Below are 18,690 nucleotides of genomic sequence, written 5' to 3' on the forward strand. Positions count from 1 at the left end.
ACAATTACTCAACAACCTGAGGGCATCTGTAAATGAAGTACTATCAATAGGGGTGCAGATGGGGGAGGGTCACCTAGTTATACCTGTCTTAAGAGATACATGTCTTGAAATTCTCATTCCACTGCTAATCACAGGTGTGAACTCATGCAAGGATAAGTGCATAACAGACCAATGCAATGAGTCAGTGAATTAGGAACCACTGTGGATCACATGCTAACCAAATGCAGCACAGTGAGAGAGAAGCTCACTCCTGGGATGAAACAGACTCCAGACTGACCTGTCTAATGAAGCAATTGAGCATGTGAATATCAATTCACCATGCAAAAACCAGGCTACCACCAAACAAGCAAAAATGCTTGACATTCAGGTCTTGAGGCATCAACTCCAATGCAGGAAGCCCAGATTTGCCCTAATCACTGCTTGGTGGTTAAACAGGCCTGGGGGTCTGCCATCCGGAAGAGCTCATTACCTTAAGGATTCAAGGGGTCAACTGAACAATGGACTTACAGTGGTGATGTTAACACATGGGTCTGGCCTCTGACTGCTTGCCCTTGTTATAGTGACTGACATATATCTAGAGTCATGCAAATAACTCACCCATTAGTCCCCAGTTGAAAAACTTTTGAATACAGGGATATCTGCAAAGTGGGCTAACAGATTTCCCACCTTCAAATCAAACAGTCAAGTTAAAATAGGTCACAGGTTTGGTAGTTAGTAATATGACCTTTCCTTAGGCTAGTATAGATAATGTCGGGTGATTCTTAGCAGGTAATTTGATGGTCACATGGACACAACTACAATTCTGACTTTACTGATGAAAGGATCAACAAATGAACTATACATTTAACAATCAATTTATAGGCTCTGAAATGAGCGAGTTCTTACAGACAGGTAGAGAAAACCAATTTTTTTGGTTTGAAGCTCTAGGGTTCAGCAGCTTTTTAAAGAAAAACTAAATACACATTGTTAGCATACTCTGGCCAATGGGTGTAGCCAAAAGACAAAATGCTGACATGAATTAGAAAATAAGTGCAATAGATTTTTTCAAACTGAAGTCAATTTTCCTAAGATTTTTGGGTCACTTGGCCGACCAGTGAGGAATGGACATTTCCTAACATTTTTGGGTCACTTGGTGATGTGAGGAATGGTAAAATGAATGCACAGTTCAAAGGAATTCAGTTTGTGTGCATGCAGTCACACAGTAGGGCGATTCACAGAACAAAAGCAATCATAATCATCCTCTTGACTATGGTAATTTATTTTCAGGCTTAGGAAGTCTGCCTTGAGAATATCACGTACAAAAGAAACATGATACATTGCCAGAGATACCTGTCTTCAGGGAAAGTACTAGCAGCATCTCTGGAGTAAAGCAGAACAGGCAATTAAACCAACTTAGAAACAATTTATCAAACTAAATTACAGAGCATCCTAATTGAAAAAAAGCTAAAATTTGACAAGCACATACTAGAAGTCATAAAAAAGTACATGAAACTAGGCTTCCTATATAGGGCTAAAGACTACCTTAAAGACTCTAGCAGACAATCTACAGCCACAGCCTACATTCTCCCATCTCATGTATGCCTCACGAATACTTACAAACAAAACTGATGAGACCAAACCTGAGATGTGCTAGAATAAAATAGTCAAATTCGCAGCAGACACCACCCCAAAATCATTGCACTTCTTTAAAAGAAACAAAGTTGCCAAAGCTCCCCAAATCACTTATACTCCCAGCTGGTCACTGCTCATAAACGTATTTATACACTAGAAAAATGCTCTGTTCTTCAATACACACCAACTCTATTCCTAGAATATTGACCAAAGAGTAGCAACAAATCCCTCTTGCTTATAGCAACCAAATAATTCATGTGACTCACTATACTCAAACTATGTCTCCAAGCTTTGGAACCATACCTTATGATATTAAATTGACAGACAATTTAGCACGTGTCAAACACTAAAAAGCATCTAAATAAGAATTGACTCTGCTCATGTACTTTCCTGGTCAGGTCTATCCAAACATGTAACATGACTAGAGCACAACAATCATTGGACTTCTGCTAAAATCTATTCATTAAAAATCATAGCAATACACTTGTTGGCCCTTGATTAAGTCTCTTCCAACGTTTGTTACTTTCTACTCACATACCGCACTACTATCCTAACTCTCACCTTATTTAATCTGTTTTCCATTCATCATTTTTCATTCAACAAATACTCACTACATACTTTTAAATATACCCCTTACCTCAACCTGCAATAACTCAAATATGAAAGCACCTAGCTGTCAAGAAACTCATTCATGAGATTTTATGTTGGTACTTATGCAAGTTGAGGAGATAATGTGATTCAACGTGGAGCAATGAATGGTAAAAAAGCACACCTCTATCAGTATTGCTTGGTGGGGGTGGGGGGTGGATCACCAAACTACTGCCTGTATTAATGGGGAAATGTGTGGTCAAAGCCATATTCTATTCAAAGGTCAACTTGTCATCCTTCTAGTAAACATTATACATGAACAACTGGACAGTAATGGTTATATATGTATAATACATATAATAAATATACATATACACACGTGCGAATATATACAGTGGATATAAAAAGTGTACACACCCCTGTTAAAATGCCACGTTTTTGTGATATTAAAAAAAGGAGACCACAATAAATAATTTCAAAACTCTTCCCACCTTTAATGCGACCTAGAACCTGTACAATTCAATTGAAAAACAAACAAATCTGTCAAGAGGAAAAAATATAAAAAATAAAAAACGTACAATACACTAGTTGCATAAGTGTGCACACCCTTAAACTAATACTTTGTGTGTGCACACCTTAAAGTAATATTTTGCGGACACATTTTTTGACTTAATTACAGCATTCAGTCTTCTTGGGTACACACCTGCCATACATTAGAGAGACTCTGATTAACCCCAAATAAAGTTCGGCTGTCCTAGTAGGATTTTCCTGACATTTACTCAGTTGCCTGCTACAGCAAAAGCCATGCTCCACAGAGAGCTTACAAAGCATCAAAGGGATCTCATTGTTGAAAGGTATTAGTCAGGAGAAGGGTACAAAAATTTTTCCACAGAACACAGTGAAGACAGTCATCAAAAAGTGGAGAAAATATGGGAGAACAGTAATGTTGCAAAGAACTGGATGTCAATCCAAAATTGATGAAAAGACAAAACTGGTCAGGGAGGTTGCCAACAGACCTACAGCAATACTGAAGGAGCTGCAGGAATTTCTTTCATGTACTGGTTGTGTACTACATGTGACAACAATCTCCCGTATTCTCCATATGTCTGGACTATGGGGAAGGGATGCAAGATGGAAGCCTTTTCTTAAACAGAAAAAACATTCAGGCCCAACTAAAATTTGCAAAACAATACATCAAGTCTCCCAAAAGCATGTGGGAAAATGTGTTATGGTCTGATGAGACCAAGGTTGAACTTTTTGGCCACAATTCCAAAAGGTACGTTTGGTGCAAAAACAACACTTCACATCACCAAACAAGCACCATCCCCACAGTGAAGCATGGTGGTGGCAGTATCATGCTTTGGGATTGCTTTTCTTCAGCTGGAGCTGGGGCTTTAGTGAAGGTGGAGGGAATTAAGAACAGTTCCAAATACCAGTCACTTTTGGCCCAAAACTTTCAGGCATCTGACAGAAAGCTGAAGATGAAGAGGAATTTCACCTTTCAACACAACAATGACCGTAAGCATACACTCAAATCAACAAAAGAATGGTTTCACCAGAAGAAAATTAAATTTTTGGAATGGTCCAGCCAGAGCCCAGACCTTAATCCAATAGAAAATCTGTGGGGTGACCTGAAGAGGGCTGTGCACAAGACATGCCCTCGCAACCTGACATATTTGGAGTGCTTTTGCAAGGAAGAGTGGGCAAATATTGCCAAGTCAAGATGTGCCATGCTGATAGACTCCTACCCAAGAAGACTGAATGTTGTAATTAAATCAAAAGGTGCTTCAACAAAGTATTAGTTTAAGGGTGTGCACACTTATGCAACCAGCTTATTGTACGTTTTTTTATTAATTTATTTTTTTCCTCCAAGAGATTTGTTTGTTTTTCAATTGAATTGTACAGGTTATAGATTACATTAAAGGTGGGAAAAGTTTTGAAATGATTTATTGTGGTCTCATTTTTTATACTGCAAAGACCTGGCATTTCAACAAGGGTGTATACAGTTTTTATGGTAAAGAACCTGGAAGCTGTAGCGGACTTGTCCCCATTTGGTGCTCCAGCAAGATGGCCCTTGACTGCAGATTCTCCTAAATTAGCAAAAAATGCTTAAATGAAGTAAGATGTAAAGAATTCAGATATTAGTCTAACTTACAAAGGCAAAAAGCAAGTATTACATGTACACCCACAGTAATTTGTTTCATACCGAAAGACAGCTGAAAAAAATAGTCTTTACTCACAGCTCAGAAATTTGTCCAAGTATTTCCTCTAGTAAATTTTTATTTTACATATTTGCTTCTCTCAAGTCACAGGACTCAACTGGCATTCTGTATCACAAGAATACTTCAACCCTGCACAGAACCAGCAGAGACAGCAAAGCTTTTTGCCAACAATTGTTTATGAAATTCCTGTGGAAAGATGGCAAGAGTTAGATGGGAGAAGTTAAATTTCCCCATACAGCAAGATGGTTTGGGATTGCCTAATTTGAAGAGATACTTTACAGCTACCCAGTTAAGGCTCATATATATGAAACACATGCAGAAGGTTATAAATCAAAGTGGAAAGGGGGGGGGGTGATGATGAAATGGGCGGGGGGGTTGTGAAAGGAGACGATTGGATTTTGGATTCAGTCTCTTAAGCAGAACAGCAATGCAGAATATTATATTCATAAAGCAGCAGAAAGTATTCAAAGAACTAAGTCAACATAGTACTGGAGAAAGCAGATTTTACCAATAGGAACACCTGCAGGTAGGGGTACAGAACACAGGCGACATGAGGCTGGAATTTAAAGGATAAAACTGACAAAGGAACCAAGGGATTGGGAGCAAACCAGAGATGGAAAGAGTGGGATGATGCCTAGCAGAAGTTTGGACTGCAGTTTATAAACTATCATCCCTTCCAGGGATTAGTATCAGAGTAAATGCAAATACAAAGGGAAAGGAATAAGGGAGTAATAAGTGAAAGATGAGCAGTGACAGAGATTTTAGTTGCGTCTAGAACAGAAGCTGCTGTTAAAAACGGGATCATTAGTAGGGCATATAAAATATGACACAGCTACAGGAGCTATCAGATGACTTTAGAAAAGACTGGAAAGGCAATTTACAAAGGAACAACGAGAAGACATCTGCACAGTTGCCAAGTAAAGTACAGAAGGCTTAGGATTTTTGCTTGGAAGTATCTGCACAGGTATTTTTATACCCAAGAATACTTCAGAGAAGGTTTCCTTGTGTAGACACAAATGCTGGAGGTGTAATGGGAAAGACAGACGAAACTGAGAACATGTTGAAACACTACAGAGTACTTAGGAATGTTGAGTGAGCAAATTGATGTAACTAAAGAAAGGATTTTTCAGACCTGGGATGCAGGATCTGAATTGCCTAGACACACTATTTCAGAGATGGGACTCAGGATCTGAATTGCATAGATGCACTAAGGACTTGAATTTAACAACTACCAGCTGCCAAAAAAGTAATTACTAGAAAAATGGAAATCAAAATCTATACCAGATGCAACTGAAATACTGAATACTGTAAATGAAATAGAAGAATTCACAGTGGGATTTTTAGAAAAGGGAAGGAGCAAATTATATAGAAATAAATCGAATTTGTGGGAATACATACAGAAAAATGCTCAGAAGAAGTAAGGTTTAAGGGATGGAAGGAATTTAGTAATTTATGTAATGTTGGACTGAATGATAACTGCTAAAAATGTAGACTACATGAAAACAATGAGAAATATCACCATGGTTGGTCTTCTTTTCTTCATGGTTGCAATTCATCACGTCCTTCAGCTCCAACATAATCACATTTACCCAATACATGAATATATAAATTAAATAAATGATCATTCAAAAACCCAAACATCACAAAGGAAGCATGCTAAGGGTTTTGATGGGCCAAGCCCCCCTCTTTAGCCCACAAACAATGTTTTTCATTTAAAGGGAAATCTATAGATGGGCATTACCATGTGAACAAAATAAATTAGATGATATCAGTGTCCATTACCTGAGCTGTACAGATATTACTGGTTGCTTTATCCCTCCTTATATGTTGCTCTCGAGTTTGTAGTGCAAGACGGTAAACCTCTTTTCCTGCAGCATCCCTGTCAGTTTCAAAAGTACACCTTGGATTAACCATAACATGTATAGCCAAATTAACTTAGCTTTCTAAAACAACCATTTTCTTGCATTTGTTATGCATTTAAATACTATTACTTGTCAGTCATGAACATAGAGCTTATATAATATATTTTATATAATAACAAAAATAAAAAAAATTTCGTACACCTCATCTCATCAGTATTAAATACTAGAAAACTGAAGCAAATGATGACAGTAGCAATAATGAAACACTTCCATTATTCAGATATTCCATGAAATTTCCATAGTGTTTTATTTTACTTCACATTTGTTTACATGCGTGGTCAACTGATTCCAACTGGCCACTTGCAAGTACTGCCCAGGTGAAATAATTCAAAGATTTTACTCCGCATACCTCAGTTTAAGAAGGCTATAAAAATAGCCTTAAATGTATGCTGTGTTACATTTCACAGCCAGTGGTATCACATTACATCTACTTGACAACAGCAGACACTAAACCCTGTCTAACCTGCCTTTTAAGTGCACTCAATATTCTAACTCCCTCCCTTCCTCCCCTAGCTTCCCTTCTCACCCCTTTTTCAAAATATCATTTATTCTACTAATCCAAAACCAGTCAGTGGTGCAGGTAAACGGGTCCATCAGCAAAACACAGTATAAAATAAGCAAAAAAATAGAATAAGGCTCCAGACCACGGCACTTAAAAAAAAATCTGTTGCAGCACTTTAAGATTTTGCATGCATTTAACTGAATTGAGCTGCTTATTAGTTGAACTTCATTTAAATAGAAGATGATTTTGTGCATTTGTTGTCTGATGAAGCAGCTTGTTGCTGCGAAAGCGCTCACCCATTACTTTGTCATTAAAGAGTTTATGTTTTTAAGTGTCATGGTCTGGACCCTTCTTCTATTTTTGTTTATTTTATCATTTATATTCTACACTTGCATCTTAGTGACACTGTCTTTGATATTTCATTTTATAGAAATTTCTTTAATCATTACAATGTAGTACACCTAATTTGTTTCCATTTTCTATATACGTTTTGTTTTTACCATATATACAGTGCATTGAGATCCTTTACAAAGATAGTCATCTTTGCACTATTGAACATCTCCCTGAATTCCCTCTCTACCATCCATTCCTGTATTCTGTTCCAAGTATCTGCAACTCTCTCTGTGAAGAAACAGTTCTGATGGTCAAGGCAGTTGTTGGTCCATACAGTCTACTGAACAGGCTCACAACTCCTTCTCAGCCCCTCCTATTCAGGATAATCCCCTCATGTCCTCCTGATGTGATCTTAAGCAGCAATACTATGCTGCCCTATCTCTGCTGTATTTACTGAGAAGAGATCAAGCTACTTGGTCTCGGGTCACATTTCCCTTCTATCCTCCACAACTGCACAGAGTACTAAAATAGAGGATGAGAAACCAGCAGAGGCACAGCATTACCTCTAACTCTGGAGTCTCTCCCCAAAAGGATATAGCCAGGTGTTCTGTTGGCAGCTGCCAGTGCACTCTTATGCTACTCCTAAACAGTTCAGGTGTAATTAGTACCATTAGATCCTATTCCTACTCTGTATCCATTGGTTCCACTCCTCAATATAATTCACACCTTGGTAGGTATGGCCCAGGTGCAGTACTTTAAACCTGTCTCAGACTTTCAACTGCAACCTTTCTGTGCATTTGAAATCAACCATTCCAAATCCTTCCTTAGACTTTCTCCCATTTTCAAACTCTGCACACAAAATAACCTTAATTCATGAGCAAACAGGCTGCCATTACCTCTTCCCTCAGATATGCATGACACAGAAACACTGAAGACAACTGGACCCAGGACCAAACCCTGCAGTGCTCTACTTAGCACTTTCCCTGTTCTTGATATTGTCCCTCTCATCACAATGCTGCGACTCCTACAACTCAACAGCAGAGCAATCCTGCCCCAACACCACCAGCATTCCTGGTAACCATGCAGGAACGGAGTCAATGACCTTGGTAAAATAACAGATAGACAATGCCCATCAATGCTCCCATCAACCTCTCCTGCAAACGGTTAAACTATCATGCTTGTATGACAGCTTGCTCTGGCCAAGAACCCATGCAGATTGTTGCCTTGTTTTCTTACAGGAAAGCAATCGCCTTTGCCTCAGAATTTCCTGTACGGCATTCCCAGCAACTGCTGCAACGCTAACATTCCTGCAGTTGTGTGGATTTTTCCTGCATCTATCTCCTTTTAAAAGGTTATCACACTTTTTGTCTAAGTCTTCAAACACTTCTGTAGTAACTAGGGATCTATTAAATCCTCTGTTGGAAGAGCTGTCATCATACTACCCAGATGTCTGCTCAGCTAGGAGGTCACCACCTAGCCCCTGTACCTTACCATCCATAACGGAAGCCAGTTCCTCTCACTTTCCTCCATTTCTGCCCCGGTGCCTGCCCACTGCTCTCCTTACTTTTCTCTTCCCTCCTTTCGTTTTCCTCTACAAACACTAAAGCAAACAACTCTTTCAATAGCTAGTTTTTTTTCCAGTCTTCAGTGATCTTCCTCCTGCCTTTGTTTAACCTAGCCTGATGCATTCGGATCTATGTTCATGGCATATAAAAACAATGTCAGTGAATGACTTATTAGCAAATGTTAAACAGTGAATGCTGAAATCAACAAAATGCTTATCTTTGAAAGATAATTCATCGACTGGTCATAGTTGGCCAACAAACAAGTAGTACTTTGATAGATAAGGTAAGCTAAAGAAACCCTTTTATAAACTTGCCCCATTCTCCAGTGTAGTGTGATCTCGGAGTTGGTATACATACTTGGGGAGGGCACAGCCCACCACCTTGGTTGTTGAAGGTGTTTTTATTACTGTTCTTTAAGTTGGCCAACTATGACCATTTGATGAATTATTTTTTGAAGATAAACATGTTCAGTGATTTTAACATTCTCTGGTTCAAGTTTGCCTTTAAGCCGTTCACTGAAATTGTTATTTGATGCATGAACCCTGACCCCATGCATTCTTCTGTTCATTCTTTCTGTGACATACCTAAAGCCTTTATTTCCCCCTTCTGACCCATTCGGCCTAATACCATTCAGCTTATGCCTTTGCTGACCTAATTTTCTTTTGTGCATCTCTTTGGCGGACTTGTGCATGCCTTTCTGTTCTCTATGTTCTTCACTCAGTTTCTTCCTTTCATCTCTACTACTACTGCTTAGTCTTAACTAACTGATAGCCCTACATTTTAGTGTAGACACTCTGGTCTTTTGTTTTCTTCAAACCCTCATCCACAGGCCAGAATACTGGAGTCCTTTGCTCATTTCCATGGCTTTACTCCCACACTTTGTTCTCAGTTCCCTTAACTTTAAGAACTTGCACTAATGCCCCTGTCCTGGTCATCTTATCTTCCCCCCACTCTAGGCCCTGCAGTGCCCTAATCACCATCTAACTGCACAATGACGACTCCTCTTACATTCTTTACAACTGCATTCTAAACTTTCTGGTACGGTCTGGCACTAGTTGACAGCCTCCATCACAGCCTCACATGTCAAATTACTCACACTTCTCTACTTTTGAGCTCAGAATCTCCCAGTGTGCTCCTGACAAGCCTCAGATATCCAATGACTATCACCTCTTTTCTCTTAACTCAGTCTTTTACATTCTCTTCCAGTCTCATCCTCCATTACTTTTTAGTCTGGGATTGATTACACTGTGCTGACACACTAGCATTCTTTATGCTCTGACTCTGCTCAGTTCTTTTGCCTCTTTCATGGGGTGGAGTTCCTCTTCTCTCTGACCTCAATTATATCCGATGCCTGCCTTCTCTGGGGGTGGATCACTACTGCATCTTTATCACTCTAAGTCTTGAAAAACCTATGTGTGTGTGTATATATATATATATATATATATATATACACATATATATATATATATATATATACACATATATATATATATATATATATATATATATATATATATATATACACACACACACACATACACTATATTTAAGTTACTCAGATACCAAAAATGTCTACTGATCAGCAGCAGCCTTTTCCATATTGTTACCTAGACTGTGTTACTGCACCTTAATATTACCTAACTGCACTTAGAGTTGTTCTTGTTTTTCTCTGATACTTTCTGGGTCCCTTGTTACACTGTCTCTGTTGTTCGAGTACCCAACTTCTTTTTCACACCTCCCAAGTTTAAAGTCACAATCATTATGCACCTTTCCAAACTAGCTTTCAGCCCAAGTGTCCTTTCTGAACTAAAATGAAGCTTGTCCCTAGCAAAGAGATGGATCACCATGTTTACCCACACTGCTGCAAATACCAAGCACTTCTCCAACACCTACAGCTGCAGCCATTCACTATACCCCTAACGCTCTCTCTTCTTAGTGCACAAGCAGCTAGCACAGGTAACACTCCTGAGAATGATACTTCAACACCCCCCCAATCCTGGCACTGTTGTGGCAACTGTCTCTACTTGCTAATGCATTGGCTGTGAACTCTGACAGGTCATTAGTCTATGTACACCACAATCCAAGTCCATTCCTCCCCTTGGTGGACACTTTTGTCAACTCCTCCTATATGTCACAAACTGCAAGCACCCCAAGGTTGGTTTCACCTTAATATTTTTTTTCACAATCACATTTGCCAAGGCTCTTAAATCCACTTTACAACTGAGTTCATTATTAAAACCCTCTTCTCTTCTATCAATGACTCATTTCCCTTTTCTTCCTGTTCCATGTCTCTGCTTCACCAATGTGTAACTCCCCGGTTCCATTATCTTAAGCACTCTTCACAGTCTATATCAGCTGACTGCCCCTCCTGTGTGGCTAAGGGCGACCATCTACTCACTTTCCCCCAGATCTCCCTATGGTGTTTGCGCCTGCTCAGCCACCCATGGCTACACCCTTCAGCATTCGTCACTGCTGTCTGCACCTACACCTTCTTACTGTATTCTTTCTCATTGGCCTTCACCTTATGCTTGCCTTTGTCACTTTCTCTTTCATCTTAGTCTGTGTCACATCTCTTGCATGTTCTCCCTTCTTCTGCCTTCTTCCCACACTTTACTGTCAACTGGCCCTACTGTACTCTCCTCTACAGTCCCACAATGCTCTTTCTTATATGAACAACCAATTCACTATTACCTTAAGCCCCCATAGTCTCTCTTGATGCTCCTCATTTTCCTACAGTTCTAACACCCTAAAACTCCCAGAGCCAAACTAGTGTCCCACATGCTTGTCACTTATCTCGTCCTCTCTCCCCCATACTTTTCATGCCCACCTGTCCTGCCCCCTTCATGCTAGCCCATCCCTGGATCTATCACCATTTTTATTGTTAATACAGACATATTTTAAACTGCATAAATACATCTTTTATAAGCACCTAGCACTGCCTTTCTACTGGAAATGCATATCAGTGTGATTCACAGGCGTTACAAAAGCTATTTCAGTCCAATAGACATGTATACATTACCAATACCTGCCCTTAGGCTTCACCTCCTTCCTCAAAGAGGGCAAGGCCAGTTATTCCCAGGTAAATTTGAAAGTACCCATGCAGTCGTCCAGGTTTACTTTGAAGGAAAATACAGAATCACATTCTTTAACCTGCACAGGAAGTTAATTCCAGAAATGGGAGAGGTGCTGGATGATGAAGCCCTCTGCTGATGGAGGCTCAGTTTTCTAGTTCTAGTGTTTACCGCACCATTTGACTTATGGAGATATAGGAGATCAAGGGTCACTGGATCTCATGGTGTGGCAAAGTGAGGTACAACTCACCCCTCAGGAGAATACAGGGACATGACTTCCAACCTCTCCCCATTATTAAAGTTCTTAAGACCTGGGATCTTTTCAGTTAGGAACTAGTGGGGTTTTTCAAGTTTGCTGGTATCTCAACTGAGATAAAAGGGCAGTATATCAATATATGTCTTTCCGTTTAATATTTCGCAAGAAGACAATGCAAGATTGCAGTAAGCACACTGGTTGCAAATCAAAGATCAGTGCAGAAAGAGGCAACAGAACACAGAATTTATGAACAGTAGCAGTGCTCCCTAACTTTCCACGCTAAGTTTTTGTTTTGGCAGGACAGGCAAGGTCCTCCCTTACATAAAACACATGTACCTGCTATGCCTTCACCTGGGATTTTTGTAAACAGTTATTTCAATGGTTTCCTCAGCAGCATAGTGACTTGTTGACCAAAGAGAACTTTAAAATTACTGACATGCAATACTATGTTATTGTCAATAGCCAATCTGTCAGATTCACATTCAAGTTTAAGGGCTTAAAACGTAAACACTATAGAAGAAGGTAAAACATGCATGCATAAAAACAATTCAATTAACAATAAAATAATAAAATGTATATAAAATTAATAAAGTGTTTCCACTAAAACAGGACATATTACTGCATTACTGTTGGCACATCCTGCGAGTTCAAATGGTTTACTAATTTATCAGCAAGTAAACTGGGCCTAATAATGACTGTGTGTGTCTGTGTGTGAGAGAGAGAGTACACACACATTTGTGTGTGTGTGTGTGTGTGTGTGTGTGTGTGTCTGTATGTATGTATATATATATATATATATATATATATATATATATATATATATATATATATATATATATATATATATATATATATATTCTCTTTATAATCCTGAAATCCCGAATTTCGAGATCAAAAAAGCCGAAACTTGACAATCCCGAAACCCCAGAAGCACGAATTTTAAAATTGCAAACACTACACTAACCATACACCACACACACACACACACACACACACACACACAGCTTCCCCCAACACACAAACACTCAAACCTACACTACGCTGCATCCCCCACACCCCCCCTACTTAAATTTACTAACTCCACGGTCACACTACACAGACATACACACAAAACCACCATACAAGCTACATTCCCCTCGCACACACAGATCACAGTAACCAAACACAATAACACACACTGAAGCCCCTAACCAAAACCCTTAAACATAAATACTTACCTGAACTTCCAGCTATCCCTTCACACAGCGCAACACCAGAAGCACTACTTCAAAATCTCCGTACTTCAGGATTTTGAAATTCACGCTTCTGGGGTTTTGAACTTTTGAGCTTTCTGCTTTATAATCTCGGGATTCTGAAATTCAATATTTCAGAATTTTGGGATTATAAAGTGTTCCTATCTAGATATATATATATATATATATATATATATATATATATAGATATAGATAGATATAGATAGATATATATATATATATATATAATTTGCTAATTAAACAAGTATTCATGTGTATGCTAGAAAGATCTTAAATTATGGAGTCATTCTTTTTATTTATGTCACTTGGCGATTTATTTGTGACCACATTCTCAAAGTTCTACAACTGTACAAATCATACAAGATTGCATTACTGGCGAAGTCTTCATCTTGGGTAAAATGCACCATTAGCTATGTTGCGATATATGGAAAACTCCTTCCTGACAATGTCACCAATCATAGCAGAATGGCTCACTCATACTTTATAAGTAAATTACATTTCTAAAAGAACGTAGGAAACTCAGTCTGCATTCTGTTACATTATGTAATTTACAGCAGCCTGCTAAGATAACATCAGAGCTGTGATACAAATATACTTTTTCATATTACCTACATAAATAGGTCTACGAAGCCAGGTGCCACTGTACCAATGGAGCTGGTACAACAATCATAGTACTCAAAGGAGAGCATGTGCCTATTAGTTACCTACTTTGCTATCAGTGTGCCAGGTATTACTGCAACCCTTAAAGAGATGATGAACATCAGCTTAAACTGTTGTACTCAAGGAAGACAAATACGACCAAAGTCTGATCATCAGATTAATCACAGAATTCAACAGCTTTGTTAACAAGAGTTTTTGATCAGGTTAAAAAAGAGAGTTTGCTTTTGCTGCTGAGAGCAAAGATGGGGGGAAAAAGGAGACCCCCCTGAAGCCAGGTGACAGAACTAAAACCTCCAAGTTACTAACAAAAATGAGATGCACCATTTCACTAAACAAAGATAACTGCATTTTTAATGTTTAGCTCTGATGAAGTCTTTAACTTGAAAGAGATGAAAGCGCTTAACTGAAAACTTTTCCTTAAAAAACACTGAAATAACTGAATTCTTTCTTGGAGTTGTTTGCTTGTTTAAGACTTTGTTTCTACTCCTTTCTGGGAAAAGTGGTCAACTTGCGACATTCCCAAAACATGTTCTTAATTAACTCTCTTTTCCCTATCACTCCTTCAAAGTTTGTTCTCTAGCTGGGGAAGAATTCCCTGAAGTCTTATTTGGAGATTAAAGTAAGTATACAAAACATACCCTGCAAAAATGATAAACCTTCCTTACTTTGTTACAAACTTGAGAGTCTTACAAATTTCACTGCCTTCCTATTTTGTTCTCACCAAATTTTTCTAACCTTCACTGGCTGATTATTTTTTAATTATCATGTAATATTTTACTTACCCAACTAATTATCCATTTTTAATGGTAACTTCTCTTCTACACTAAACTAGTCTACTGGAATTGGTCTCTCACTTAGAGCTCCTTTTCTTTGTCTGTTCTCTGTTATCAGTCTCTGATAGGGAAGGCAGTCTGTAACTTGCAATCCAAAGTTCTGCTTTAGACGTATCCCACTCTTATCTTTCCTTCCCAAACTATCTGCTCCCAATGTCTTAGTTCCTTTGCTAATTTCTTATAGTAACCTCCAGCACCCTCTTGCACATTTTCTTTATCCTTACTTGCAGTCATCCCAGCTGGAAACATCTCATTTGTGACTGGTTTAGAGTCGGACCTGGAGCCCGCTATTCTTACCGTGTGAGTTCTGTCTGTAAGCCAGTTGGCAACCCATCTCGTGATGTAGGGGTTTATGTTCAGGCTGGTGAGTTTTTCTATAATTCCCAAGTGGGGAATGGTGTCAAAATCTTTGTCGAGGTCAAGGTAGGCTGTGTGAACCACCTTTCCCCCATCTATGGCCTTGGTGACTGTCTCGAAGAAGTCAACCAGGTTTAGTAGGCATGATCTGCCCTTAACAAAGCCAAACTGGGTCGGGTCAAGTGTTTGGAGGTTCCCAATGTCTTTGTTAATGAGTTGTATGATAAGGTCCATAGCCTTGCAGACCAGGCTAGTCAGGCTTATGGGGCGATAGTTACCAGGGTCAGTTGTGGCCCCTCCTTGTGGAGTGGAATAACCGTTGCTGTGTGCCATTCTATGGGCACGTAGCCTGTGGAGAGGCTGAGGTTGAACAGTGCGTTTAGGTGGGGGGTTAGTTCATTCTGTAGTTTATGCAAGACGCAGCCTGGGACACCATCTGGCCCCATTGACGCTGTGCTATTGGCTTTTGAAAGGGCTGTTTTCACCTGTGCGCCTGTGATTTCCAGGGCACTACACTTTTCCAGTATTGTTGTGGGTCCTTTTGGGGGTGAGAGGGGGGTGAAGTTTGCACCGACTATCTGCCAGGATGTTGGCAATATCAGTAGGTTCAGTATATTTTGTGCTATTTTGCACTCGTTCAGAGCATATCTGCGAGTTGCCACTTAGATTCTTGAGATAGCTAAAGAAGGCTTTGTGGTTATCTTTCGAATCTTTGGCTATTTTTCTTTCGAAGTTAGCCTTGGATGATTTCTATGACGGACCTTAGTTTCTTACTGATACTGATCAGGGATGCCTTTCCTTCTTGGGATTTGCTTTTTTTCTGAACTAGTTTCCTCCTCCTATTGTATAGCCTGTTTATTGCAGGGATCCACCAGACTGGTTTCCTTCCCTTAGGGGAGTGAGTGTTGGTTTTGCTAGGAATGGCACAATCCATGCATCCTTGTAGGTGCTCATAGAGTGCATTTGTAAAGGTTCCTGCATCCTGGACACTGTTATCCTTTAGCATGGGGGCTGTGAAATTTACCACCTCTGCCTTAAGTAAGGTGAAGTTTGCTATAGAAAAGTTTTTCACTGTGGTTTCCTTGGTTAGGGTGGTGGTGTGGTGTGGACATCCAGATTAATTAGTTTATGGTCTGATCTAACCAGTGATGGGTTGACCTCCGGTGCGGAACACCTGTCGCCCATGTAGGTGATGACCAGGTCCAATATGTTTTCACCTCTGGTTGGGGAGTTTACCAGCTGATCCAGGGCATTTGAGTTGATAAATTCCAGGCAGCGCTGGACCTGGGAGTTTGTACTGGAGTAGTTTTCCCAGTTAACGGTAGGGTAATTGAAATCACCCAATATCAAGGTGTTCGGTAGGACCTTCATGTTTTCCAGTGTCTCCAGAAAGGTGGAGTGGTGGTCCTGGGTCATGGAAGGTGCTCTGTAGCAAGCCATAATGTGCATTGCAGATTTGCCCGATGTTAGTTGCACATGGATGATTTCAGAGGTATCATGCTGCACCACTAACCTGGAGGTGTAGGTATCCTTGATGAATATGGATACACCCCCTCCTTTTGTGTTTTGGTCCATGTTCTGTGGCTGAAACGTGTGGTATGAGTTGTAGCCCGGTAGTGCTGGGGTAGTCTGTGGAGCCTTGAACCAGGTTTAAGTTACTGCACAGAAGTCTACAGTCTCCATACTGAGGAGTGCTTTGAGCGTATGCATTTTGAGATTTAAACTCCTGGTGTTGAGTAGCATAACCCTCATTATTTATTTGTGATGTTTACGGAGGTGGGTTTGACTTTTGATCCTTGCCTAAAAAAGGCACTATTGGGGCAGCAAGAGCCTTGGCCAGTATTCAAAAGTCTAGGGGTGACAGGTGTGCAAACCGTCTCTTGTGAAGCAACGTGGCTTGTCGAGCATGTTGTCCCAGGCTGACAGACACTGGATCCCCTTTGAATGACACCAGAAGCTTGGACAATTGTTGAAATTGATCATTTTTTTCTTTATACTGTGGTATCATTCTTGGTGAGGGCAGGATGCTAATCAGGGTCAGGGTCATACCCGCCTGGGCTACATGATCAGAGAGCTCTTCTATGTCTCCTTTCATGTAGTCCAGGGAGATAAGTCTCAAGTCATTCACACCAACATGAACAATGACAGAGTCATATTTGTACTTGTTCTGGAGTGACCTGAGTGCTTGTGTTACGTGGTGGTTTCTGGCTCCCGACAGGCAGCTAACAGTGACCTTCTCCTTGTCCAGCCTAGTGAGTGGGTAATACTTTGCAAGGCTGCAGTCATCCCTATTGGAAACATCTCCTTTCTCCATTGATAATACTCTGTAAGGCTGCAGTCATCCCTATTGGAAACATCTCCTTTCCCCATTGATAATACTCTGCAAGGCTGTTGGTATTCTCATTACAGACTTGCATCAGAAACCCTACTTTCTCTCTACCTCCTGAACTCCCCTTTTTCATTATCATCCCCTTATACTCTAATTTATAACCTTCTGCTTGAGTGATACTGTAGAGTAAACTTCCATATTAGGTAATCCTAAACCACCTTGTTTGAGGAGAGAACCAACTTACCCACCTACCTACTGCCCTCTTCTGCATCCACATAAATTCCTTCAACTCTAGTACCAATCACAACTTCATCTCTGCCTGTCATAAATATGCCCGACCTGTAAAGGAACTAAAACATTTTCATAGCTTGTACCTTACCAGCTTCTTAGTTTTTGTATTACCTTTTCTTGCTAAAATTGTCAGTCATCAAGAATTTGGTACATATGTTAATAATGATTCTCCTTTTAGCACCACATTGCTGCTGGGCAGCCCTTACCCCTTGCACAGCTTATCCATTGTGGTATCTCCTCAAAGTCCAAAAAAGAAGTTATGTACTCACCATACTTCATTTATCTGCAACCTGTGGGTATTCAGATCCATATCGGATCCGAGCCGGCAACTTTTTTTCTAGCATCTGCTCCAAGCTCAGAGCTCCTCCCCCTACCCATAATGCACTACCATCTCCTACCTTCCCTTAGATCGAGTTTGCTGCGACTAAATACATTAGCAACTCAGCCCAAAGAACCAAATCTGTATATGGACATGACAAGGTCTGGGGGACGGAGGGAGGGAAGGTTGCAGAAAAATGAAGTATAACTACTCAGATGGAACGTTATGGTGAGTACGTAACTTCTTTATCTGAAGTAGTTAACTTCATTTTATCTGCAACCTGTGGGACAGAGTCCCCAGCTACTTTAATCCTGGGAGGCCCTTATGGAAGGATATTCCTGAGCAACGCAGAGCCAAAGGATGCTCTACCTTTAGAAATCAGGTCTAATTTATAATGGGAAATGAAGGTATGTGAATTGGCCCAGGTTGCTGCTGCACAAATGTCGTCCAAAGAAAAGAAAGCCTAGACCAAAAGGCAGCAGAAGTCGCCATGGACATGGTAGAGTGAGCTTTAACAATACCAGGAGGAGATAAACCTTTTGCTTTGTAGACATGCGAAATGCAAAGAGTGATCCATC

General features: G+C 40.0%; 1 protein-coding gene across 2 annotated transcripts in view; it reads right to left on the minus strand.

Moving 5' to 3' along the window:
- GLDC (glycine decarboxylase) overlaps window positions 1-18,690 on the minus strand; it is a 1,044,727-nt gene that overhangs the window by 484,955 nt on the left and 541,082 nt on the right. For both annotated transcript variants that reach the window (XM_044061077.1, XM_044061078.1), the window contains one exon: window positions 6,204-6,300. In XM_044061077.1, the coding sequence (XP_043917012.1) occupies window positions 6,204-6,300 (97 nt within the window). The remainder of the gene's footprint in view (window positions 1-6,203; window positions 6,301-18,690) is intronic.

This window comes from Protopterus annectens, chromosome 2.part0, assembly GCF_019279795.1.
Source record: "Protopterus annectens isolate FY-2018-M chromosome 2.part0, PAN1.0, whole genome shotgun sequence".
NCBI classification, from domain to species: domain Eukaryota; kingdom Metazoa; phylum Chordata; order Ceratodontiformes; family Protopteridae; genus Protopterus; species Protopterus annectens.